The sequence below is a fragment of the Moschus berezovskii genome, chromosome 22 (assembly GCF_049115385.1).
Source record: "Moschus berezovskii isolate FMDL1 chromosome 22, NW_MosBer_1.0, whole genome shotgun sequence".
Taxonomy (NCBI): domain Eukaryota; kingdom Metazoa; phylum Chordata; class Mammalia; order Artiodactyla; family Moschidae; genus Moschus; species Moschus berezovskii.
The window spans coordinates 15,040,976-15,066,846 of NC_142481.1; the positions used below are offsets into that span (position 1 = coordinate 15,040,976).

The window sequence follows — 25,871 nt, forward strand, 5'->3', positions numbered from 1 at the left end:
ACTCCCACAATGGCATCTGGTCCTCCCTCAGCTCTGCCCAACTGCCAAACCGACTGCTGGCCAAGCCCATTAAGCTGCTACCCTGGCCACAACTGAAGGGCCCACGCCTTGAGGCGGAAACCACTGAAGAGGCGTCCTTGCTCCCCGGAACCCCAAGCCCTCAATTAGTATTAATGAGGGAAGGTTCCTCACTGCTTAAAGACCCCCATCTGGGTTCAGATAGAGGGGAGGCCCCGCCCCCGTGACTCAGGAGGTTAAAGGGCCTGCCGCCAGCCTGTGAGCCCACAGTGTCGGGATGGCGTGTGGCAGCAGGAGAGTCACCATCCAGTTGGTTAACGAGGAGACAGAGCCTGAAACCAAGGGCCCAAAGCTCTTTCGGGGCCAGAACTACAAAGCAATCCGAGCAGCCTGCCTGGATGAGGGGATCCTGTTCCGAGATCCCTACTTCCCTGCTGGCCCTGATGCCCTTGGCTACGACCAGCTGGGGCCCCACTCGGAGAAGGCCAAAGGGGTGGAATGGAAGAGGCCCCATGTAACGTGTGGATGGGGTTTGGGCTCCTGGTCTGAGGGAGGAGGGGGCTGTGACCTGGGCCTCTGATCTGAGGGAGGAGGGGGTTGGGAACTGGGTTCCTGGGTCTGAGGGAAGAGGTTTGGAGCTGGGCCTCTGGTCTGAAGGAGGAGGGGGTTGGGAGCTGGGCCTCTGGTCTGAGGGAGTAGGGGGTTGGGAGCTGGGCCTCTGGTCTGAAGGAGGAGGGGGTTGGGAGCTGGGCCTCTGGTCTGAGGGAGTAGGGGGTTGGGAGCTGGGCTCCTGGTCTGAGGGAGGAAGTGTCACTGGGGGACCACCTCAGAGCACGGTCAGCCATCCTGGGTCAGGGGAGGCCCAGGGAAGCCCAACGCCTGCCCCAGGCTTTACAAGCCTCTCACAGGGCTGGCGGCACTCATTACTCCAGAGCTGTGAGGGCAGGAGGGGACCCAGGCATCTCACCTCCTGGCTTCTCCTTCCCTCCCCTTCCTGGCTGAGGCCTGGAATCCCTCATCACCCGCAGGAGTTTTGCACTGAGCCCCAGTTCATCTGTGAGGACATGAGTCGCACAGACGTGTGTCAGGGGAGACTGGGTGAGACCTCTGAACCCGTGTTGAGCCCGCAGATCCCACAAGTCGCAGCAGGACTCTGCAGCCGCCCCGCCTCGGCCTCCCCGCCCCAGCCCATGCCACCATCCACCCTCCAGCCCCCTCTCAGCCTCTCCTCCTCCTGCCTTCTTTCCACCCTCCCTTCATCCCAGCCTTTCCTCCCAGGTAACTGCTGGTTTCTTGCGGCCGCTGCCTCCCTCACTCTGTACCCCCGACTCCTGTCCCGAGTGGTCCCCCCGGGACAGGGCTTCCAGCATGGCTACGCAGGTGTCTTCCACTTCCAGGTAAAGCTCAGTTCCTCTGTTCCTGCCTCATTTTCCCCCAGGGTGACATGGATTTCATAGCTCACGCCGTCCCATTGGGGCTGGAATTCCCGGACTGGGACAGCAGGGTCAGCGGGGCAGGGGCTGGGGCCCAGCAGGGCTGCAGGAGGGAAGCTGAGCCCCAGCCCTGCCTGTCCCCCCACCAGCTCTGGCAGTTTGGCCGCTGGGTGGACGTCGTGGTGGACGACAGGCTGCCTGTGTGCGAGGGGAAGCTGATGTTTGTGCGCTCCGATCAGCGGAATGAGTTCTGGGCTCCGCTCCTGGAAAAGGCCTATGCTAAGTAAGGACCCTGATGCCCCCAGAATCAGCCTCAAGTCCTAGCCAGCAGCCCTCAGGCCACAGGGCACCCCTGGAGCCCCCTGACATCTGGGATCCCCTGGACACTTTTCCAAAGATCTCAAACTAAGGACCCTCATGTTACACCATCACCTAATGGCTTCCAAATCATGAACACTTCCCTCCATCCATATTTCACACAAAATATTCTTAGACACCCACTAAACACTCGTAATTCCGAAGGAGCCTGAAATATCATATGTCAGGCCCCGGTGTCACCCTTGGAGAATCTGTAATCTCAGTGTCTCCTGATCCACTGAGAAACCCGAGATACCTCCAAAATATCAGGTGTAACCCCCGGTACCCTCAGGTCTTCGCTTTTCCCCATTCTGCGTCTCTGAAATCCCTGACAAGGCCCACAGGGATCACCCTCAAAGCAGACATCTCCCACAGACTCAAAATATCAGACGCAGCCCCAGGAAGTCCAGAATTCTGAAAGAACTCTCCTATGAGCCCCAAATCATGCAGTCCTGGTAGCCCCAGGAGCCACCGGCCTGATTTTCCAGGGCTTCTAGGATGTGCCCTTTTGCAAGAGTCTTCCAATTTTGGGGATAGCCCCTGGGACCTCAGACTGGGACCTCACAGCCTGGGCCCGACCCCACCCTGCCCATCCCAAGGGCTGCCCGAGATGCTCAATCATGCCTGACCCCAGACCCGCTCCCACAGGCTCCACGGCTCCTATGAGGTGATGCGAGGCGGCCACATGAATGAGGCTTTTGTGGACTTCACAGGGGGCATAGGTGAGGTGCTTTACCTGAAGAAGGATGCTCCAAACCCTCCGGGCCTCTTCTCCATCCTGCGCCACGCCCTGGCCAAGGAGTCCCTCGTGGGGGCCACTGCCCTGGTGAGAGAGTCAGACTCCCATGAGATCCGCATCCCCCACCAGGATCTGAGCACAGTCATGACTAGAAGGAGGCAGTGTCCTGTGTCCTTCTCCTCTCTGCTTTCACTGTTAGCTTATTATCTCTCACAAATCTAACGCGAGCCAATCAAAAGGACATCTATTTGCTCTCAGAACAAGTTAAGCTTCAGCCACAGCTGGATCCAGGTGCTCAGTGGACGTCGTGAATGTTTTTTTTTTTTTTAATTCCTGCTTCTGGGTTCGATTCACTTGCAAACTTTTCTCCCACGGGCACAAAAGTGACCCCCACAGTGGCAGGTTCCTCCTACCGCTCAGGTGGTATGTGCTTAGTTGCCCTGTCAAATCTGACTCTGCGACACCCATGGACTGTAACCTGCCAGGCTCTGTCGGTGGAATTTTCCAGGCAAGAATACTGGGTCAGGTTGCCAGTTCCTACTCCAGGGGATGACTCAGGGGTCTAACCCGAGTCTCTGGGGTCTCCTGCATTGGCAGGCAGATTCGTTACTACTGTACCACCTGGGAAGCCCATACTCAGGTGGGAGGAGGGTGAAAAAAAGTGCCTCTTTCCGAGAAGTTCCATGAAAGTTCTGTGATTGCTTTTCATGGGCTCAGTTTAGGTCACATGTCCGTCTGTGACCTAATCACACACTCACGCACCGAGTCAGTCTAATTCATCCATTCATTTACTGGATCCTCACCTCAGTTATTTCCCTGCCTCCTTCCCTCCCCGTTCTGTATTTTTCTTTCTTTCTTTTTGTTCTGTGTCTTTCTTCGTTCCCATTTCTCTCTCTCTCTCATCTGTTTTAGTCTCTGGCCTCCATCTACCTCTCTCTCTCCCTTCTCTTGCCTTCCCTCCCCAACTCCCAGACCCTCTCGGAGCCCGGTGCCATTCAGTTAGGTGCTCTGGGTGACCCCCACCTTGGTGACAGGAGGTGGCAGTGCAGAGAGGAGCAGCCACCCTCCTGTCCCCCACTATGGCTCACTGTCCCCTGTCCTCTGCCCAGAGTGATCGGGGTGAGTACCGGACAGAAGACGGGCTGGTGAAGGGACACGCATATTCAGTCACGGGCACACACAAGGTGAGGAATCCCCAGGGTGGGCTGGCAAGGTGTGTCTGGGCACCAAACTCCCCACTGACCATGCCTCCCTTAGGTGTCACTGGGCTTCACCAAGGTGCGGCTGCTGCGGCTGCGGAACCCATGGGGCCGAGTGGAGTGGAATGGGGCCTGGAGTGACAGGTGGGCTGGATCTGGGGTGGGTGGGTGGGTGGGTGGCATGGCTCCCCCTGCCCACGCCTTACACCTCAGTCTCTCCAGCTGCCCACGCTGGGATGCGCTCCCTACAGAGTGGCGAGAAGCCCTGCTGGTGAAAAAGGAGGATGGCGAGTTCTGGTGAGTGGGGCAGGGCCCCAGGTCTGCCCGGGCGAGGGGTGCCAGGCTTCTGGGGCCAGGGATGGGGCAAGTCCCGCTTGAAGGGACACGGGAGAAGTTCATGGCGAGTTCTGGTGAGTGGGGCAGGGACCCAGGTCTGCCTGGGCGAGGGGTGCCAGGCTTCTTGGGTCAGGGATGGGGCAAGTCCCACTTGAAAGGACACGGGAGAAGTTCATGGGGATAAGTCCTAAGTGGCAGAGAAACTGACCATATCGGTGGTAATTTGGGAAGCTGGATTCTACTTTGGGGAGCTGAAGAATTAGCAGTAATATTAGGGGAATTGGGAAGCATAGTAATCTTCAACAGGTTGAAGAGGGATGGGCTATATTTAGCACAATTGAGGGAGAGTTGGTGACACTGGGGGCATTTCTTGAAATCTGGCAAAGTTGAGGGGCTGAAGGATACTTGTTAGTAATAGAGAGTCTGAGGGTCTCAATATTTGGGGAGAAATCTAGGGGAGCTGGTGGCACTAGTGGTAAAGAACCCATCCGCCAATGCAGGAGACATAAGAGACCTGGGTTCAATCCCTGGGTTGGGAAGATCCCCTGGTGCAGGACATGGCAACCCACTCCTGTATTCTTGCTGGAGAATCCCATGAACAAAGGAACCTGGCAGCCTGCAGTCCACAGGATGGCAGAGTCAGACACCACTGAAGTGATTTAGCACAGCATGCATTAGGGAGCTGGAGGGGTCTAATCTGGGGGACTGATGTGCAACTAGCAACATTTAAGGAATTCAGGGGGCTTTGTGACTGAGGAGGTCACAGGATAATATCGGAGACTAGGGCCCTGGGGAGGTGAGGGCCCGGGCAGGGTCTGACCACCAGCCACCATCCAGGATGGAGCTGCTGGACTTCTTCCGCCACTTCGACACCATCCAGATCTGCTCGCTGAGCCCCGAGGTGCTGGGCCCCAGCCCGGCTGGAGGCGGCTGGCACATCCACACCTTCCAAGGCCGCTGGGTGCGCGGCTTCAACTCTGGCGGGAGCCAGCCTGGTGCCGGTGAGGCCTAGAGGGGATCCCAAAGGCAAGGAGGGGTGGGGCTGTGGCAGGCTGGGTAACCCTGTCTCTTTGTCTTTTCCTAGAAACCTTCTGGACTAACCCCCAGTTCCGGCTGACGCTGCTGGAGCCTGATGAAGAGGATGAGGAAGAGGATGGGTCCTTGGGGTGCTGGGGGACAGCAGGGGCACGGGGCCCCGCACGGGGTGCTCGCACCCCCAAATGCACTGTTCTTCTGTCACTCATCCAGCGCAACCAGCGGCGCCTGAGGGCCCAGGGCCTCAAATACCTGACCGTGGGCTTCCATGTGTTCCAGGTGGGACCCCGGGCTGAGCAGAGGCAGTGGGGGTGGCGAGGGGAAGACACAGGAGGCCAAAGTGGGATCCGAGGGGGTGGAGAGGGGCTGGGGAGGCCGAAGGGGTAGTGGATGGGGGCCAAGGGTCAGGGTCAGGAGACAGTTGAGGACATCAGTGATTCAAGCAGAGGCTGAAGGGCTCTAGGGAGTGCGCAGAGAGACTGAGGGTCAGAGGGCAGAGGGATGAGGGGTCAGAAAAGAGTCAGAGAAAGGCCTGGAGAAAAGGCTGAGGATTTGGGAGTGGACCCAGGAGCAGAGAAGGCACTTGAGGGCACAGATGGGAGGGGGTGGGCAGGAGGGGGTAGGTCAGGAACTAAGGGGCAAGGGCCTTTAGGAGGGGTGGGGTGGGAAGAAGAGAGAAGCAGGGATGTAGAGGGGGCAGAGAAGGGCTGCGCCTATTGGCTGCCTCCCCGGGCCCTGACTCCCGTGTCTCTTCCTTCTTGCAGATCCCAGAGGAGGTGGGTATCAGAAAAGACCCCAGATTCCAACCATCCCTGAACCAGCCCCAGCGGCTCCTACAACCTGAGGGCCGGAGGCGCGCTTGGGGTGATCGGTGACCAGTGGGTTTGTCCAGGGCGGTGTGGAGGGTGCAGTGGGTCAGAGGTCGGATGGGGTGAACTTGGACAGTGGTGGTCACAACGCCCTATCCCTCGCAGCTACTGGGTCTGTGGGACTCTCCGCGGAGTCGCGAGCACTTGTCCGGCCTGCTGCGCGCCGACCGCTCACCATTCTGCGCTCGCCGCGACGTGAGCCGCCGCTGCCGCCTGCGCCCGGGCCACTACCTGGTGGTGCCCAGCGCCGCCCGTGCCGGCGATGAGGCCGATTTCACTCTGCGCGTGTTCTCTGAGCGCCGCCACACTGCCATGTGAGCTGGACACCCAGCCTCGCCCCTGGGATCCCAGCTCCGCCCCAGGACCTTGTCCCCCGGCCCTCCTTACCCCACCCCAGCCCCGCCCCCCGGGATTCCCAGCCCCGCCCCCGGGACCCCAGCCCCGCCCCCGGGATTCCCAGCCCCGCCCACCGGGATCTCCAGCCCCTCCTGCGTCAGCCCCGGGCCCCAGGATCCCACCTAAACCCCACCTGAGTCTCAGCTGAGACCTCGAGTGCTCCATATCCTCAGCCGCGGGGTGAGCGTCCTTTCCCCCATCTCCCGTCTGTAATTTGCAGGGAGGTAGATGACGTGATCAGCGCCGACCTGCACGCCCTTATGGTGAGGCGCGGCTCTGGGAAAGGGGGCTATGGTGTGTGTATGTGGGCGGGACGAGGCGAGGGAAGGGGTGGGGGCGTGGAACTTCTTGGCCGGAACTAAACTACCCCCAACTCCACAGGTCCCCTACATTCCCCTGGAGCTGGAGTTGCAGCAGCTTTTTCAGGAGCTGGCAGGAGAGGTGAGAAGGTGGGGCAGGGTTAAGTGGATTCCCTCCTCTCCCCTCCCTCGTCATAAACATCTCATTTTGCTTTAGTTTCCCAGCCTCTCTGTGCTTAAATTTCATGAACTTATTTTGCCAAAACACTCACAGCACTTCCCTGCCACAGGGCCTTTGCTCAATCTGTATCCTGGACTGCTTTCTCTCCCTTCACAACCCTTGCCAGGCTGAGGCCTTTTCTCTCCCCAGGCTGGCCAACCACTTGCCCTCTTCGAGTTCCAGCAGCCCAGGGCTTCCCCACTGCAATCCTGACCTCTCTGTGGACACGTCTCCCTCCCTCCATGGACCAGGAGCTCTGACAGGCCCGGGGCTCTCTCAGGCTCTGCCATGTCCCAGCACTTCCCAGCACGCTGTCTGCGCCCCCCTACCCTGGGCTGTTTGTTGAATGACTACCTGAGTGCAGCCTCACAACCAGCTCTGTCCTTGCCAGGAGGAAGAACTTGGCGCCCCTCAGCTCCAGATATTGTTAAGCATCGCCCTGGAGCCTGGTGAGTTGGGGACCAAGAGTGGACCCCCGGAGCCCCCATGTGTGTCCATCCACGATGCTGCTGGGAGAAAGGCCACGGGAACCCTGGCTTCAGCTTGCCAGCATCTCCCCTGTGGCTGGAACTGTGGATCCTGTGATGGGACCTGTGGCCACGGCCATGGCCACTCATAAGCTTCCATTCCTCTAAGGGAGAAGCAGGGAGTGTCACTGCCCTAAACACTGACCCAGACCACCTTGCCTGGGTTCAAATCCCAGCTTTGCTAGTTTCCATCAGTCGCAGGACTTTCGGGAATAACAATAATCCTGAGCTGTGATGGCCAGGATGCAGGAAGTGCTATCTTTTTGTTTTCCCTGTAGCCAGGGCCCATGCCCAGACCCCCAGAGAAATCGGGCTCAGGACCTGTGAACAGCTGCTGCAGTGTTTTGGGGTATATGATGGGGGAAGTGCCCAGGGAGGGGGAATAGCCTCGGCTCCCCTTCTGGAGACATTGACCTTAACCAGATGCTCCCTCCCCAGCATGGGGGAAGCCTGGACTTGTACCACTTCCAGCAGCTCTGGGGCCACCTCCTGGAGTGGCAGGTAAGGTGGGGCACTGGGTGGGGCACCTCCTCCTGGAGGGACAGGAACCTTTACTAATAGACTTCGGTGCCCTGTGGGCTAGTGGGATCCCAGGGGAGAAGGGGGAACCGGCTGGCACCATGCCAACCGCAAGGATGTCTCTGCCCCTACCACCTCTTTGTTGTCCCTCTGCATGTGTGTAAGTCGCTTCAGTCACGTCTGAGTCTTTGTGACCCTATGGACAATAGCCCGCCAGGCTCCTCTGTCCATGGGATTCTCCAGGCAAGAATACTGGATTGGGTTGCCATGCCCTCCTCCAGGGGATCTTCCCAACCCAGAGATCGAACCTGCGTCTGTCTCCTGCATTGGCAGGCAGGTTCTTTACCACTAGCTCCACTTTGTCCCTTTAGGGGGCACTAAAATAACTCAAGGATCAAGAGCAAACTCTGGTCCTGGGTTGGAACCCCAGCTCCCAGCTCAGCCCCTGACTGGCTGTGTGACCTGAGCGGGCCTTTGCTGGTCTACGGCTGTAAGGCCGTCGTTCCCGCTGCTCTGGACCTCTGTGAGGAGAAAACAGTCCCAGACCTTCCCACACTACAAGCAACAAGCTACTGTTCACTGAGCCCTTTGTGGGTAGACTCTCACCTTGTCCCTACAACCCCCCTATTACCACTGGTACTATTATTCCCACTTTGCGGAGTGGGCAACAGAGGCCCAAAGTGGTTCAGCTGCTGGCATGGAAAAGCCAGGAAGAAAGGGAGGTGGGTGGGAACTCAGGCCCCCTTTTAGCCTTCTTGAGGGTGCTCCGGGACCTGGGGGCGGGACTGACCCAGACCTCCCTGCCCAGGCCACGTTCGATAAGTTCGACGAGGACGCCTCTGGAACCATGAACTCCTATGAGCTGAGGCTGGCGCTGCATGCGGCGGGTATGGACAGAGGTCCTGGGGGCTCCTGGGGATGGATATGCTCCCCCACCTTCCCCACACCCCTCCCCCGCACCCACAAATCCCACACTTGTTTGTGCAGGAACTGGGTGACCCTAAAAGAGGCCCGAAGTGGGGACTCCTCTGTGTGGGGGGAGGAGGGCACTGTGGGAGTGGGACCTTGGGCACTGGTGTCTGAGAGGCTCTAGCCCACAAGGCCTCAGAGTAGAATGTCCTGGATTCCTTGGGTTGGCCCTGGGCTCTTGAGTCCACCTCTTGAAGCCTCTGTTTTCCTCTCTGTAAAATGGTTCATACAGAGGGTGGCAGGAAGGAGCCTGTGGAATGGCGCCCACAGGGCTTAATGCTGGGAACTTAAGCTTCTATTCACTCAAGCCAGGTCACCTAAATGAAGGCTCTCACTGGAGCCTTCCTGAGTTCTTGCAGGAGACATAGAACAATCCCCTTCTATTTGTGTGGGAGCACAAAACCCTAGCCACAGCACAGAGCCAGAGACCCACACTTTTCCAGGGCCGCCCAGTTAGAAAAGGTGTGCGAGTGTGATTTGCCCCCCACCTCGCCTTGCATGGAAGGAGTGGAGGCTGGGATCAGACACAGAACTGCCAGACCCCACGCCCCACCCCAGGGCTCATCGGTCATAGCAAAAGGAAGGATGCAACATGGAGGGTTGGGAGGCTGGGGGGATGTGACCCAGAGTCTGAGAGGCAGAAGGGCGAGGTCAAAGGTCCAGGGAGATACAAGAAAAGAAAGGAACTCAGGATCCGACTCATTAGAAAAGACCCTGATGCTGGAAAAGATTGAGCGCAGGAGAAGGGGACGACAGAGGATGAGATGGTTGGATGGCATCACCGACTCAATGGACATGAGTTTGGGCAAGGTCTGGAAGATGGTGAAGGACAGGAAAGCCTGGCATGCCGCAGCCCATGGGGTCGCAGAGTCAGACATGACTGAGCAACTGAACAAGAAGACAGTGGGGGAGATTGAGTCAGAGAAGATGGGGAGACGTGAGCCTGAGAAAGAGTCCCAGGTAGACAGAAGGGGAAGGTGGAAGGTTGTGCTATTCACCCAGTAACCCTCGGTAGGGGGTTGGTGTCAGTCTAGGCAGAAAAAAGTGCTCTCACAGGGCTGATGTTCTGGTGGTGCGGACACACCAGCAAGCAGCGTGTCTGCTGGTGAGTTCTGTGGTGGGAAAAGGAAGCAGGCCAGGGTGCTGGGATATGCAGCGAGTGGGGTGTGGGTTGCGACAGGGCGGGCAGGGAAGGCCTCACTGAAGTGATGGTTGAACAGAGATCTGAAGGATGGGGAGTGAGCCTCGGGGACGCTGGGGAAGAGCCGTCCACAGGGAAAGGCAGTGAAAAGGTGCTATGGAGGCCAGTGTGAAGAGAAGAGCGAACGACGGGGCTCAGTGATGGAAAGGAGGACTGAGGAGGGGGTTGGGGGATAGTATGGCTGGGGCCAAGTGGGGAGGGAGAGGTGGTCAGACAGGAGCTTGGTGGGGGAAGACAGGAGAGCCTCGGGAGGACAGCTCTTTAGTACTTATCGGTGGGAGGAGGGAGAGGCAAGTCCAGGATCAGGGTGTGTGTTTGAGGCTGGGGCTGGCAGGCAAGCGGAAGGCTGCGTCGAGGGAATGCCAGGGAGCAGCCAGCAGGAAACCATGGCAGGAAGACCCTGGCAGCTCTGCGCTGGGGGGCCTGGCAGAACCTGCTCTGACCTTATCCTGTCCACTGCTCCAGGGACACCCCCAAACTCCTCCCTGCTCCGGGCCCTATGCTGGCTGATGCTGGGGATTCTGTGGTGACCAGGCACCTTTTTCAGACCTCTCCCCTGCTTAGTCCCAGAGCCACTAATGACAGTGACAGCCTGGGAAGGAGGATGGTCAGGGCAGGGATGTGGAGGCACGGAGCTGTGGGAGCCCAGAGGGGGAGCTTAATGCTGCTTGTGGGGGTGGGGCTGAATATCTGAGAGGACTTCCTGGAGGAGGTGTGTACCAGAGTAGGACATGGTGTTCTGGGCAGAGGGACCACGTGTAGAAGGCAGCAAGACAAAGCCCTAGGTCAAGTGGGGGTGGGTGGGTGAGGGGAGCAGGAGATGAGGCATAGCCTGTGTGGGCCACCAGGTGCCTAGGGACAACGGGGGCCCTGGGGAGGGGTAACGAGGAGGTCATGGTCACTAGGGCCCAGTAACCTTGGTAAGGGGATTCACAAGTACCAGCTCTTAAAGGCCTCTCTTGAAATTCCTTGTCAAAGAAGCTTAAAAAATATATATATATATATATATTCTTTTTTTTTTTTTGGCCACGCCTCATGGCATGTGGGATCCTAGTTCCCTGACCAGGGACCAGAGATTGAACCCATGCCCCATGCAGTGGGAGAGCAGGAGTTTTAACCACTGGCCCACTAGGGTAGAACCCCAGAGATGATTTCTAAACTCTAGAAATGGCACCTGATGTGGAGTGTCAAGATATTGACTCCATATGGGACTGGCAGAAATGCTTTGCTGCACGGAGGTATTCTCTAGTGTCTATTAGCAGAAATTCTCAGAGTTTAAAGGGATGACGACACGGACATGGTTAACAATGTGCCGGCTGATACTCTCCTAAGCTCTCGACATTTAACACCTTCACAAGCTCATGGGGTCAGGGCTGACCTAGTTCCCATTTGACAGGCCCAGAGAAGTGAAGGGAGTTGCCGCGGGGCCTCACAGCTGGGATGAGGCAGAGCCGGGACTGGTGAGGTGGCACCAGGCTCCCTGAAGTGTGTCTGCATTCCCTGGGTAGTCAGAGGGGGTGGTATGACCCGGAGGTGGGCTCAGGGGGCAGCCAGGCCTCAGAGGCGGCCTCCCCCAGGCTTCCACCTGAACAACCAGCTGACCCAGGCCCTCACAAGCCGCTACCGTGACAGCCGGCTGCGTGTGGACTTTGAGCGCTTTGTGTCCTGCATGGCCCAGCTCATCTGCGTCTTCCGTGAGTGCCCTCCCCAGCGCTGGTGGGGCAGAGGGAGGCGGTCTCCGGGGCTGCGGGACCAGGGAGGTGGACCCTCACCTCGCCCCTCTCTGCACAGGACACTGCAGCCAGCACCTGGATGGGGGTGAGGGGGTCGTCTGCCTGACCCACAGACAGGTGAGCCTGGAATGCAGGGCAGGGTGGCGGTGGGGGGAGTGCCGGGAGCCCCCTACGCTCACCCCTGCTGTCTCCTCTTGCCTAGTGGATGCAGGTGGCCTCCTTCTTCTAGATCTCAGCCTGGACCACGGGGAGGGGGCAGCTGCACGGCCTTGGGAGCCAGCTTGCCTGGAGCTGATTTCGGGCCCCACCCCTCACCGGCTGGGCGACACTGGGCAAGTCCCTGCACCTCTGTTTTGTCCTTGGGCAGGGTCACGGCGCCTGCCCTGTGCAGGCTGCACGAGTTTGCCCACATCACAGGCTGAGAACAGTGGCTGGCCCAGAGTGGGTCCCCAGAGGCACCCCTATGCTCACATACTCATGGGAACGAGGACTGGGGCACACCCAAGACCCCACTTCGCTCTGGGAAGGGGTGCTCATCATCACTCTCCAAAGAAGTGGAGAACGGGGATAGAAAAACAGAGGACGCTGTAGGAATCCTTCTTAAAAATATTACATGTTTTATTATCCTGTCCCCAGAAGGGAGGTTTATCCAGAAACCGGGGGAAAAAAAAAAATCAAGAATAAACTCAAAAAAAAATAAGGGTGGGGAGGGTAGGGAAGGGAGAGCAAAACCATCCACTAACAGGCAGCTAGGCCAGCAGCCCACCCTCCACCTCAGGAGGGTCCCCAGAGACCCATGCCCAACGGCAGACATCAGAGAGAAATTGGTGAGGGGCTGGGGGAAGGGAGCCAATCAGCTATGTCTTCATTATGAGAGCAAGAGGCGGCAAAGATATGTTGCTAGGTGAATATATATTTATAAAATAAATCCGTAAGTTAATAAAGTAAATAGTAATTCTCTGAAAGGTTGATTTTTTTTTTATAGTTTTTTTTTTTGTGATTTTTTGTGTGTGTGTGTTTGTGTGTTGGGGGGGGTGGTTTGGGGAAGGGGGGTGGTCCTTAGAAAATCTGAAGAGATACACAGGTCCAGACAAAGCAAAGAGGGGGGTGTCTGGGGGTGAGGGCTGGAGGCTGGTCTGCCTGGCCCTACTCCTGTCGCAGAAGAGGTGGGGACTGAGCTGAAGCCCCTCACGTCCTGGCAACGCCAAGTTGGAGGGGAGATGGAGCAGGCAGGTCCTCTTTCCTGCTGGGTAGCCTGGGCACCCTCTGTGGGGCCCATCGCAGGCTCGGCGGTTCCTGGACAAGGCACGTTGGGCTTTGGCCTGGATGTGGGAGGCCTTGAAGGGACCTCGGGGGAGAAGGGGTGGGGGTGCCGTTTCTAGGGCTTGGAGGGGGCCTGTTTTGCTGTGAGGATCCACTGTTCCCTCCACAAAGTTTAAAATAAAAAAAATCCAAAACGAAACAACACATCATATATATTTACCAGACCAGAAGCGCTGACCCCGGTAAGCCTCCCAGCCCCCATCCAGGGGGAGGGAGAGCCTTGCAGCCGACCACAGAGAGAGAGGAGAGAGCCTGCCCCAGCCCCTCCCTGCCCACCCGCCCCCCCAGCAAGACCGACAGAGAGTGCTTTGCATAGATACAGAGTCAGAGGAGCAGCCGGGGCCCTCGCGGTGGGGAGGTGGGGTGGAAGGGCTCCCCCAGCCCCTCCGGGAGGCTGTGAGGAGGGGGGCGTTTGGTCGGGGGTTCTCCGAGCAGGGCCTCACAGGTCGCTCTCTCCGTACAGGGCTGTGGAGAAGGACTTATAGTCGAGGGCGCCGGGCACGGCGTCGGGGCCCTGGTAGGGCGCCATGCGGGCGATGCAATATTCGGCCTGATCGGGCGGCAGCTCTCTCCGCAGCTCCTCGGCTGTGATGAAGTTCTGGGGGGCGGCAGGGCAGGAATCTGGGTCACCCCCCACCCGTCCCTGGCACGTACGCTGGCCCACCCGATCCCTGGGTGCCTGCCTGCCAGGTGTCTGGCTCACCTTGTCCCCAGCCAGGACCTTGAAGGAGGCGATGACCTGGTCGGCCGTGTCTGTGTCGGTGGTCTCCCTCGACATGAAGTCGATGAAGGCTTGGAAGGTCACGAGGCCGCTGTGGTTGGGGTCCACCACACTCATGATGCGGTTGAACTCGGCATCGCCCTGCGAGGGGGGTGGGTGGGGGACAGGTGGCCCTTGAGCAGCGCAGGGCAGGCCTGGCCTGGCCCAGTGGCTAGAACGTGGGGCCGGGAGAGCAGGGCCCAGCCCCGACACACAGGACCAGTGGTGTTGGCGGGCCTCCGAGGGTCCCGACTCCCCCGGGGCCCACTGCCCCACGCACCCTCCGCTCCACCCCTCCCAGGATCCTGGGAAGTGGGGAGGTGGGGTGAGGATCAAACAGGTCTACTGCTCCTCAGCCCTGGCTCACGGTCAGCTCTGGAGACCGAGGAAGAAAGAGAGAAAGACAGAGAAAGAAAAGCGGGGAGCGCAGGAGGCCTGGCCTCCGCTTTCCAGAGACTCCCAGGGCAGGAGGTGGGAGGCTCCGGGGGTGGCTGGGGGGGGGCCGTCGTCAGAGGGACCCCGCCCAGCAGAGGCAGCGGAGAAGGAGGAGGAGGAGGGAGGCCAGGCTGCGCTGCTCTGTGGAGGAGGGTCCCCGAGGACACGGAGAGTCTGCAGGCGGTGAGGAGGGGGAGAGGGAGGCAGGAGGGAGGGGAAAGGCCGAGCAGCAGGGGAGGCAGAGGCGGCATACCAGGCTGTATCCTGTGGAGATAAGCAGAGCCCTGAAGTCATCCGAGTCCATGCTGCCTGTCTGCTTCTGCTCCAGGACCCAGGGACAGCAGAGGAGGCCGGGCCCAGAGGAGCCAAGAGGGGCCGCCCCGTGTGCACAGCAGGGAGACAGGACAGTGGCGGGGAGCAGGGCAGACAGGCGGCCCCAAGAGACCAGGTAAGGGGGCAGGTGTCCGGAGAGACACAGGGCAGGGAGGAGGCGGCAAGAGAGCCGGTGAGATGGTACACGATGGCGAGGCGCGGGATGGCCGAGGTGGGGGACAGAGAGAAGGAGAGAGAGAAGAGCAGTTAATGCCACGGTCCGCTGGGGCCCCGGGGGCGCGTACCTGCCGGTCGTTCTCCACGTCGTAGCCCAGGCTGATGAGGCAGGCCTTGAACTCCTCCGGCCCCAGCGCCCCGCCGTGGTCCTGCCGGCGGCATCCGGAGGCAGGTGTGCACGAGGGGCGGGTGGTGTGGCGACCAGGCCGGCAGAGGCGGGGCCGGGGGCCGGGGTCACATGCAGAGGGCGGGGCAGGGGGACACACGGGGGGAAGGGAAACACAGAGTTAGAGGGGACGTGGACAAGGTGATGGCCGGGGTGGGGGCCTGGAGGGGTGGCGGGCCTCACCCCGCCGCCTCTGGGCCAGGGCAGGGCAGGGGCTGAGAGGTGCAGGAGTCAAGTCCCAGGGCTCCCGGGAGGGAACGGGGGAGCTCTCCTGGCCTCCAGGATATGGGGTGGGAGACAGGGGACTGCCCCCTCCTGTGTGGGATGCAGGCCCCTGTTAACCCCTGGAGCACATCCTTCCCATGGAAGGTAAGCGGACGACACCTCAGGCCCAGCAGGGAGGGCCTGGGGCAAACTGGCGCGCGGGGCCCCTTTAACAGGGCTACCGGACCACGTCTGACTTTGAAGAACAGTGATTGTGTGTTTGTGTCTTGGATTCCCGGGGGTGCTGACACTTGTCCGTGTGTCTGTCTCGGATCCCTGGGGGTGCTGGCACTTGTCTCTATGTATGTATCTGTCTGTCTCGAATCCCCGGGGGTGCTGGCACTTATCTCTGTGTGTGTGTGTCTATCTGTCTCAAATCCCTGGGGGTGTTGGCACTTGTCTGTTCAGGGTTGCCCTGGCAGGTGGGTGAGGAGGCACAGCCCCAGGGACAGAGCCAGGGGTTCCCCTTTCTCCTCCTGAGGGAAGCTGGGTCCCCGGGAGTGGCCTCTGATACTCAGGGACCATGATGTGAACAGACAGACAGATGTGCAGACGGAGGGGGAGGGGTGGGAGGTGACAGCGGGGAGGGAGGGAGATGGGGGCCGAGGGAGCCGCTCACCTTGTCGAAGTGGTTGAAGGATGCCCGGAACTCCTGCATCTGCTCCTGGCTGATGCCCTTGGCGTCGCGGGTGAGGATCTGGTTCTCGACCTCGTTGATGGTGCGGGCGATGGTAGTGAGCAGCTGCTCCCAGCCCACCCGGATATGCTGGGGAGGAACCAGGGCATGAGTGCGGCTGGGCCAGTGGGCGGGCGTGCTGGGACCACAGTAGCTGCAGCTCATGGGGGTCAGACTTGTGTTTCTCCTAACCCAAGTCGGGCTCATGCTAACCCTCTCCCAGTGCCAATCCGGCCCCACGCACTCCCGCGTGCTCATGGGCACACGGGGACACAGCCATATGCCTGCCTCTGCCCGCCCACCAGGGCCCTGGTTCACGTCACGCTGGTGTACGTCCCAGTCACAAGGCAGCAGAGGACCAGGCCTGACACCCAGGCCAGGATCCTCATGGGAACGCTGCAGAGATGTTCCAGGCAACACTTATCTAGCTTTCTGGGGAAATTCCTCTCCCTTCCTTTTATTTGGTGGCACCCTCGGATTTACATGGTCTCAGGGCTTATCACTGGGGGTCATTTCAAGCTGCCAGTATGACAGCAACCAGCCCTGATGCTGGGGCTTCTGCACACGCTGGCTGGACCCATGCCCTCAAGCAAAGCCCAAAGGATCAAACAGCTGAGGCCATATTAGGGGGCAGGTGCTGCCGCCCTCCCGGCTCTCCAGGGAGCTTGTCTTGAGATGTGTGTTATCACGGTGATGGGAGAGCACTGGTAAGGAAATCAACTTTTCAAAAAATATGAACATGGGATTCAGTCTCTGCGGTCAGAGTGGAAAGAGGAGAGAGAGGAAGTGGGAGCCGGCTTTCTACAGGGCAGAAACCACTTGGAAGAAGGCAGCAGCCTGGCTCGGGCTGGCAGGGGCGAGCAGAGCGCACCTCCATGGTATAGTTGGTGTGCTTGTTGTCGAAGATGAGGGCCTCCTGGATAAGCTGGTGCTGCTGCTCGAGCAGGTCCAGGTTGGGCTTGTAGTCCACGATGCTGCGCTCATACTGCTTCAGGTGGCTCAGCTGGTCCTCCAGCGTCCCATTCATCTCAATGGAGATGCGCCCGATCTCCTGCACAGAGGAGGGCGGTGCTGGGCTGGGGCTGGTGGACCCTTGGCCACCACCAGCCACCGGGAGGAGGCCTGTCACGGGCCACCACACCGCGGGTTGGTAGTGGTGGTGGTGGGGAGGCCGCCTCCAGCCTGGGGGTCCTCTCCCAGAAGGCCTGCTGCTCACTGACTGTCCCCCAAGCCCTGCCCTCCAGCGCAGCAGCAGCAGCAATCAGAGTTTCTTCCTCACCGCTCCCTCCCTGTGAGGCCCAAGCCTGGAACAGGCCCGTTCTGCAGAGGTGGAAACTGAGGCCAGGAGAGGGCAGCTTATCACAGTACAAGGCAGACCTGGGATGGGAACCCAGGCCTGGTCCACTTCAGAACCCGGGCTCCTGAGTGCCCCCACGGCTTGCCCTACCACGGCAGCTGGTACTATGCCCTGGGCTGCCTTCCCAGACCTCTCGAACCGGTCATGAGTTTTATTGAGGCCGCTCGGTCAGCAGTAGCCCGAAGGGCACTGAGTGGGGGTTACAAGTCTCCCTGGGGCTGGATCACCAAGGCAGAACGCGCATGCTCGTGACGGTCTGCGCTCGGACCACCTTGGTCACAGTGACCCCGCGGTGCTCACAAGGGGGCCGGCGCAGGGCGGTGCCCAACTGATCGCTGAGGAAATGAAGTAACAGTCTGTCTCCTTTCAGGGATGACAACACTGAGGAGCAGAGGTTACGTATGCCTGACTCCAGGGCAGCAGCTGAGGGCAGGGTCGACTTGAGGCCGCCTCTCCCTGACCCCTAGCACAGCTTCCTGCTGGATGGCACCGCCATTTCCATCAATATAACCTTCCTGACCCTCCTGATCCCACGAGGCCCCCAAGTCCACTGGCCCCACGGAGCACTGCAGACCTCCTGCCAGGGGTGGGCAGCCTCCCATTCAGTGGGGGCTCTTGCTCAATTTTGCCAACTGGCCCTCACCTCCATCTTCGTCTGGATCCAGGGTCCCACAATGTTGGCCTGGCTGGCAAACTGGCGGCGGAGGTGCTCGTTGGACTGCTGTTTGCTCTGCTCCTCCAGGAGGGCATGGTCCCGCTTGGGCACCAGCTGCTGCACCTGCGGGGGGCACACGGGCAGGGGCAGTCAAGGGGGCGTCCCTTCCTGGGCCTGCCAGCGGGTGGGTGCTTGGGTACCGCCTACCTTCTCCCACTTGGAGTTGATGATCTGGGGGGTGACGGTGGTGTAGGGGTTGCTGCCTGAGAGCTTGATGTGGTTGCTCTCGGCGATCCTCTGGGCTTCCTTGTGGATGGCCAGGATGGCCTCCCGCTCCCTGTCAGCGTCCGGCAGCGTCGACTTGAACTGGTCGTGGGCTGAGATCAGACCCTGGGGGATGCGAGGAGGAGGGGTGAGGGGGCAGCCTGGCCCCCAGAGGGCCCGCGAGCCCTGCAAGGGGCGGGGTGGGGCGGACCTCGATCTCCTCGGTTGTGTGGACAATGAACATGTCCTGGAGGTCCTCCATGGCGCTCTCCATCCAGTTGTTGAAGGGGGCTGCCCGCTTGGCGTACTCCAGGTGCAGCTGGTCAATGGTCTCCAGCTGCTTCTCCGTTTTCTGGTGCGACAGGGACAAAGCGGGGTGGTCAGGGGGCCAGCAGGGGCGTGCATGGTGGGCTGGGGTCTGGGAAGCTCTGAGGGCACCCATCCCCTACCCCTGCCACCGCTCACCTCCAGGGCTTCCCTGCGGCTGTGGGTCAGAGAGCCAAGGGCGTCCCACTGGTCACAGATCTTCTGGCAGCGCGTGTTGACGTTGTGGGAGTCATAGTAATCCAGCTCGCTGTGGACGGGCAAAGGGCAGTGAGGCCTGGTGTGGGCTGTAGGCAAGTGCCGGACCCGCCCGCCCACACGTGTCCCATGCCCTGGTGCTGGGGGATGCCAGCACTTATATACCAGCCGTTAACCAGCTCTCCGGTCTGAGGCAGGAGGAACTGGTGAGGGGGTTGGTGGGGAGAGGACAACAGAGCTTCCTGTCAAGAGCAGCTAACACAGGACTCCCAGACTGTGACCCTCAACCACGCCTGTATCTGGATTGCTTTTTGATTTTTTGGGCTGTACCATGTGGTCTTTGGGATCTGAGTTCCCCGACCAGCAGTCAAACCCAAGCCCCCAGCAGTGGAAGCACAGAATCCTGACCAGTGGACCCCCAGGGAAGTCCCCTGGATTGCTTTTTCCAGTTAAAGAAAATCTAGCAGAGCACGCTGGTTAGAGGACAAGGCTCTAGAGCCAAGTTCCCTAGGTGTGAATTTCAGCTCCTGATTTTGAACTCGTGTGACCCTGGACAAGTGAATTCCCTCTGGATCCTCGGTTTTCTTATCTGTGAGATGGGGGTAGGGTTAGTGAGGACATCAAGTTACTTAACACATGTGAAGTGCTGAGAGCAGTCCTTGGCGCCCAGTGGGTAAAAGTAGGAAGTTATTAAAGGATATGTTTTTATGGGCATTAGGAAAAAAAGTGTGTGACTAGCCTGCAATCTCATGCTAAGCAACTAACAATATATTCAAGAAAAAAAAAAAAACCACACACAAACAACAAGCTGATCAGGGAATGGGTATTATTGTTGCCTTGACTGGGGTTGGGAACACTGAGCTGATACCATAGCTCCTGCCCCCACCCCACTCCTGAGCGTCAGCCTCAGGCCTCCTGCCTCCTGGGGTCACACTCGGGCGCTGCCGGCAGTAGGCTCCCAGGGAGTCGGTGCACAGGTTCAGGGTGACCAGACGGTCAGGCAGGACACAGGGGCCAGGGCTGGAGGAGCAGCAAGGCGGCACTCCACGCAGGGGCCGGGCCAGTCTGGGTTCCACTCGCGTCTCACTCACTCCCTAGCTGTGGGACCCAGGGCAGGCCCCCTGGCCTCTGTGTACCTCAGTCCCAGCTCTGTAACAGAGGATCGATGGGGGACTGAACGAGCTGGCACATGGAAGGCACTAAGCACTCTGAGCTTTTGTCATTATCATTAATCGATACTCAGCCGGGCTGCCCGTCCAGGCTCACCCTAGGCGGCCCTTGGCCTCTGACCCATCTTTGGGGGAATGGACGGCACCCCAAACAACCCTCCCCTCTTCCTCCAGGGCGACTGTCCAGAGAGTTGCCTGGGGGACCGTCAGCTCCCTGGCTCAGGGTGATGGGTTTCACAAGGCCATTCCTAGTGCCCGAGCAGTGGGGTGGCCTAGCGCTGACTGCAAGTCTGTTGCCCACCAGCGTCCAGGGGCTCGTCTGTCCCATCCCCATAACCCCTGCAGATGGTGGGCGTTTGTGTCCGTGACCTCACTCTCCTCGGCCTGGACGTGCAGGTACAGGGGTCTTGATCCTAGAGGAGCTGCAGGACCCCCAACAGTGCCCAGTGACAGAGCATGTACCCAGGACTGTGCCTGCTAGTACTTCTGCCCCTGGGCGAGCACACGGGGAGCCCCAGAGCAGCTGGGCAGTGCGGAGGGAGGGAGTGAGTCAGGGAGACGGCCCTGCCTGGTGTGGGGCTCCTCCAGGCCTTGCTGCTGGGCCCCCGCCGTGGAGGAGCAGGCAGAACTTCAGGGATGACTGCGACAGGGTGGGAGGTGTCTGTCGAAAGGCCGACTTCAGCCAAGGATCCTATTTTTGAGCAGACGGCTATTTTGGGAGCCCTGCCGCCCCTCCAGGGCCTGTGGATTTTCCATGAAGTAATGGCCGGGGCCTCCGCTCCCTGGGCCTTGCCTGCTGCTGGCCACTCCACTGGGGGAATAAGGCTGCCTTTCACAGTACTGGAGACTCAGTGTACTAATTGTGTGCACGAGTTTATCTGACTGGGGTGGGGCGGGGAGGGCAGGGAACCGGCTGCCTGGAAGCTCTTACAATAAGTGTATTCTGAGCGGCAGAGGGAAGGGGCCGGGCCGAACAATGGGCTCTCTGTGCAGCCCAATTCCCTTGGGGAGCTGTGGGTGGGGGCTGTGGAGGCTAGCCCTCCCACCACCTCAGGGGGCCAGAGACCTCCCTTCTGCTGGGGAACGTAGATCCCACTATGGGTCTCATCTGGGGTTAAGACAGGCGGACAAAAGGCACCACCCCGTAAGGCTCCTTCCTGGCATGGGAAAGGAGGGAGTGAGGGTGGAAAGGCCCAGGGGAACCCCTCCACCACTGCCCCACCGTCGCTCTGGGCCAGGTGCTGGCAGGGAAGTGGGCGACAGGGGACTGCGAGCCCACACATACTTGAGCTCCTGGGCGATGGCGGCAATCTGCTCCACGCGGTCCTGGTGGGCAGCCAGGTCGCTCTCGAAGGCTTCGTGCTTGCGGATGAGGGCCTTGATGTCCGACAGGGTGGCCGTCTCATAGTCCCGGTGCTTTAGCATGGCCTCCTTCCCTGAGGTGGGGCAGAAGGCAGGGGCGCTTGGTCAACAGCATCTTGGGCATACAGAGGGGGTGTCCAACCAGAGGGAGGGGAGCGGGGCGCAGACCCCATGTCCTGCCTTGGCGAGGATACTGCCATGAAAGCCCGAAACCCCAGGAACCTTTTCCTTTGCTCCTTCACAGGTATTTCTAAGGCCAGCTATGACACCTCCTAGATGGGGCTGGGAGACACTGTGGGGTTGATGGGCATGAGTCAGATATCCCAACTCACGCTCTGTGTTCTAGACTTAGTGTCTTTTATTGGTGCATGCTAAGTCGCTCAGTCGTGTCCAATTCTTTATGACCCTATAGACTGTAGAACACCAGGCTCCTCTGTCCACGGGGTTCTCCAGGCAAGAATACTAGAGTGGGTGGCCATTTCCTCCTCCAGGGGATCTTTCTAACCCAAAGATCAAACCCACATCTCAACGTCTCCTGCACTGGCAAGTGGGTTCTTGACCACTACGCCACCTGGGAAATCCTTTATTGGTAGATGGTAAGAATCTGGACTTCCAGCTACCAAGGCTGGAACCGTCGACACCCACCTGCGGAGGGCCTAACTGGGCCTCAGCAGTGCAGAGGGGTGGGGGGGTGCAGATGGGAGGGGAAGTCTGATTTGGGGCTCTTCCGGGATCCTGACACCTATGCCTGCTCCCTGGCCTTTGGGCGCCAGGCCCCCTCGGGGAGGGAGTCCTAACACATCTGCTCCATGCTACCCTAAGGGCTTTCTGTGTGCAGTGAGGCAGGGCCCACGTCAGGCCCTTTGAAGGGAGGGAGGAACACTGTTATTAGGCCCGGAGCCTGGCTAATTATACACCCTGGGACAGAAGTTCAGGCGAGGAGCCCTCCACATTCAGTACCGCAGAGAACTGAGGGGGAGATGCTGGGACCCCTAATCTCTAAAGCTACCTCGGGGTTACCCCCAGAGCGTGCACTCAGAGACCAAACCCTCCTCAGCTGGCACCAGAAAATCCCAACAGCTGCCTGCCATGGGCAGCCAAGCAGGCAGTCTCTCCTGGCCTGCTCCTTCTTTTGTAAATGGGGCCAATGCCAGTCCTCGGCTAAAGCCCCAGTAAGGTGATCTCGAAAACGGTGGGTACCAGCCAAGCCCACCCCACCACAGCCATCCCAGGGATGGAGCCCTGAACCAGCGGGCAGGGGGCTGCGCGGCCTGGGAGCCTGACTCCACGGGGCCCTGCTGCCCTGCCCCTGGGGCAGCAGGCCCAACCACAAAGGCAAGCTTGCAATTCCCTTCTCCAGATCGCTTTCTCCCAAGGGTGGGAACCAGAAATAGCAGGTTACCACTTCTCTGCCTCAGCAGAGCTGCCGCAAGGGAGCTGCCAGGGGGAAGAAGGGGGAGGAGGGGGCCACGGCCAGGGCTGCCTGGGATCTGGGCCAAGGGGCAGCCAGGCCGAGGGAAGGAGGGAGGGAGGGAGGGAGGGAGGGAAGGGAGCTCATTTTTGCTTTCTCCCCAGACAATCTGAGACCCTGTAAGGAGCCTCCACATGGAGGCTCACACACTCCTGCAGGCTGCAGGGGATGGTGAGGGGGTTACAGGGTGACGGCAGCTCAATCTGCCCTCTGCCCCCGCTGCACACACAGGTAAGGAGCCTGCTTCACCCAATCCCAGGGGTACAGTGGGGTCAGGGGTCCGGTCTGTCCTGTGGTGCGTAATTGGTGGTTCAGAGGACGCAGGCTTCAGGTCTCGGGAATGAGAATGGACAGGCCTGCCCCGTGGCTCCGGGCCGATGCGAGAGGGAGGGCTGGATGCCAGAGTGCCTGAGGGGAGGGGGGGCCAGGGCATGTGGAGGCCGATGGAGCAGCTGGGCCCTGGCTGAAGCCTGGACCCACTTCTAAATGCCTTCAGGTGAAGGCCAGCCAGGTTCCCAGGGAAGCAGCTCTGAGGGCCCGTCACCCCTTCTCCCCTCGGCCTCAGGAGACCCTCTTCCAGGCCTCTTGGAGCCCCAGGAGAGAGGCTGAAGGGCTGACGAGAGGCCCCCAGGAGGCAAATCCACAGGGATGATCCTCAGAGACCAAGGAAGGATGATGGAGAGAGAGGATGACACGGATGATGGCAGGAAACGGTTCAGTCCAGGTGGGGAACACGGGTGCTCTAAAACCCACTTAAATGACAAGGGACCTCTGACAAGAGAAACGGCAGAACTGTTGGTCTCCGAGCTCCCTGGGCACCTTTCCCCACCTGGGAAACTGCTGAGCACAGCGAAAAGGCTCAAGAGGTGTTTGTTGAATGAATTAATGAAGAACCAACAAATGAACTACACGCCAACTCCCCTTTCCTCAGGTCCGAACCCACGGGTGTGGCTTCTGCGAGGCAGAGGAAGGCACCTGCCTCCCAGCACGGACTTCGTGGTCCTCGCCTGACCTTCCAGCTACCCCCACTCGGCATCCCTCCCCTGGCACAGGAGGGCATTCGCTGGGCAGTGGCCAGGGACATGGGTGACACGGGCCCCAGTCAGCGTAGCTCGTAGCGCCTCTGGGTGGGTCTTAGCAATTGGCCAGGGTTGGGGCTGCCTGCCAAAGGGCTTCCCAGGTGGTGCTAGTATTAAAGAACCTGCTGGTCAACGCAGGAGATGCAGAAGACCCGGGTTCAATGCCTGGGTCGAGAAGATCCCCTGGAGGAGGGCGTGACAACCCACTCTAGTATTCTTGCCCAGAGAATCCCATGGACAGAGGAGCTTGGCGGGCTATAGTCCATGGGGTTGCAAAGAGTTGGAACAACTGAAGCAACTGAGCATGCAAGCATGCACACCAAATAGCTGGGTGGGTGGGGGCTGGAGGAGCCCCCAGGGGCTCAGTGAGGATCTCGGGGGGGACCAGGAGGGTGGGAGGGATGAAAAACCACACTGATCAATGCAAGGAAGCATGAAACCAGTTCGGCAGAGAGGTGGCAGGAGGGCAAGGCAGAGCAGGAAGGAGGCGGCCAGAGTGGGAGGGTGGGAGCCCCATGGAAGGCCCTCCGAGTTCCCAGGCGCTGGCCATTTCCTGAAGCCTCTCAGGCCCTTGGGATCTGGGATCTCAGCCTGGTGTGGGTCCCAGCTGAGGGCCAGGACGTGATGAAATCCCGCAGCCCGAGCCAAGAGAACAGGCAGCTATGGAGCTGCCGAGAAACCGGAGTCACCGTGGCCCTTCTGGGAGAAGGCGTCCCGTGGCGGGCAAGCCCCTCGGGGGAGGCACTGGATAGGGCATAGGTGAGCAAGAGCTCCCATGGGGGGCCACACCGAAGGTTGGTCAGTGAGCGGCACCTGCAGGCTGGGCAGCAGGGCCAGAAGGTGGCTCCGTGGCCTGTTCTAAGGACTGTGCTCGGGATCCCAGACTGGCCAGGACAGGCTCTTCAGCGTGAGGTCCACGGTCTCAAAGGGTGAGGGGGACGGAAGGCAGGCTCTGTGAACCCAGGCTGCTGGAGCAGGGCAAGCCTGCCTCCGGCCCCACTGACCCAGAGGGGTGCCGTCCTCAAGGCAGACAGGCAGGCCTGTGGGTCACATCCCTAAACAGCCAGCCCAGGGCTGCATTCTCAGATGACCGGCCGCCAGTGACCCAGGAAGGGGCCCACCCATGAGTGATCTCCAGGCCAGAGTGGACTGGAGGGACCTGGCCCCAAATTGTTCCTTGCTGCCCAGGGCTGGATGCACCCAAAGGGTCATTTGTGACATGCGTGTTCCCAGGCAGCAAAATGGCAAGCCACTCCAGTACTCTTGCCTAGAAAAATCCCATGGATGGAGGAGCCTGGTAGGCTGCAGTCCGTGGGGTCGCTAGGGGTCGGACACGACTGAGCGACTTCACTTTCACTTTTCACTTTCACACATTGGAGAAGGAAATGGCAACCCACTCCAGTGTTCTTGCCTGGAGAATCCCAGGGACGGGGGAGCCTGGTGGGCTTCCGTCTATGGGGTCACACAGAGTCGGACACGACTGAAGTGACTTAGCAGCAAGAAACAGACAAACCCTACACAGGCAGCAAGGGCTCTGTGTGTGTGAGTGTCTGTGTGTATGTGTGAGCATGTGCGTGTGTCTGAGAGCCAGGAAAGGAGGGCGGGAGCAGGGAGGGCTGTACCATCGGTCCAGGCCTCGTGGATGGAGGCCTTCTGCCGGAACTTCTCTGCCAGGTGGTCGAGTCGCTCCAGCCGACGGATCTCATTCAGCAGCCACTCCTCGTAGCCCTTCTCGGCCTGCTCCAGGTGCTGCCAGCCGTTGTTGATGTCCTGTGGGGGCAGGAGAGGGCGGGGCTACATGGGGGGCTGGGGCACCCAGAGGGGCAATGCCTCCCAGAAGGATGCTCACAGAAGGCAGAGAAACGGGCCAGGGTCACACGTTGCCCTGCTCTGCTGTACCTGCACGCCGGCTGTGCCTGCACAGGGCCCCGCACGTGGCAGGTGTAGTCTACACCTTCCGATTAAACGA

General features: G+C 59.9%; 2 protein-coding genes across 9 annotated transcripts in view; one reads left to right on the forward strand and one right to left on the reverse strand.

Moving 5' to 3' along the window:
• The first annotated feature begins 295 nt into the window (after window positions 1-295).
• CAPN12 (calpain 12) lies at window positions 296-12,079 on the forward strand. Its single transcript, XM_088829972.1, has 21 exons — window positions 296-532; window positions 1,047-1,116; window positions 1,297-1,415; window positions 1,601-1,734; window positions 2,457-2,634; window positions 3,657-3,731; window positions 3,805-3,890; window positions 3,969-4,043; window positions 4,920-5,083; window positions 5,167-5,396; window positions 5,882-5,893; window positions 6,092-6,300; window positions 6,603-6,645; window positions 6,764-6,823; window positions 7,293-7,350; window positions 7,707-7,777; window positions 7,867-7,929; window positions 8,756-8,834; window positions 11,695-11,811; window positions 11,909-11,967; window positions 12,053-12,079. Exons 1-21 carry the CDS (start codon window positions 296-298, stop codon window positions 12,077-12,079), a joined length of 2,166 nt encoding a protein of 721 aa, XP_088686098.1.
• Window positions 12,080-12,444: 365 nt separating this feature from the next.
• The window catches only part of ACTN4 (actinin alpha 4), a 74,956-nt gene continuing 61,529 nt past the window's right edge, over window positions 12,445-25,871 (reverse strand). For 3 of the 8 annotated variants that reach the window (XM_088830287.1, XM_088830286.1, XM_088830288.1), the window contains exons 11-20: window positions 25,525-25,672; window positions 21,276-21,426; window positions 18,765-18,873; window positions 18,511-18,651; window positions 18,243-18,425; window positions 18,024-18,158; window positions 16,895-17,074; window positions 15,967-16,113; window positions 14,986-15,066; window positions 12,445-14,035 (exon numbers count right to left, since the gene is read on the reverse strand). In XM_088830287.1, coding sequence (XP_088686413.1) covers window positions 13,613-14,035; window positions 14,986-15,066; window positions 15,967-16,113; window positions 16,895-17,074; window positions 18,024-18,158; window positions 18,243-18,425; window positions 18,511-18,651; window positions 18,765-18,873; window positions 21,276-21,426; window positions 25,525-25,672 — 1,698 coding nt within the window. In that variant the 3' untranslated portion in view covers window positions 12,445-13,612. Of the gene's footprint in view, window positions 14,036-14,621; window positions 14,688-14,985; window positions 15,067-15,966; window positions 16,114-16,894; window positions 17,075-18,023; window positions 18,159-18,242; window positions 18,426-18,510; window positions 18,652-18,764; window positions 18,874-21,275; window positions 21,427-25,524; window positions 25,673-25,871 lie in introns of all 8 variants that reach the window. The other 5 variants (XM_088830290.1, XM_088830289.1, XM_055412231.2 and 2 more) reach the window with 3 other exon arrangements.

Bases quoted from the DNA above. Each gene is read 5' to 3' on its own strand.
- CAPN12 (XM_088829972.1), top strand. From the start codon at position 296: ATGGCGTGTGGCAGCAGGAGAGTCACCATCCAGTTGGTTAACGAGGAG. The intron at 1,416-1,600 runs GTAAAGCTCAGT...TCCCCCCACCAG, and splicing joins CAGGTGTCTTCCACTTCCAG to CTCTGGCAGTTTGGCCGCTG. The intron at 6,646-6,763 runs GTGAGGCGCGGC...CCAACTCCACAG, and splicing joins CCGACCTGCACGCCCTTATG to GTCCCCTACATTCCCCTGGA.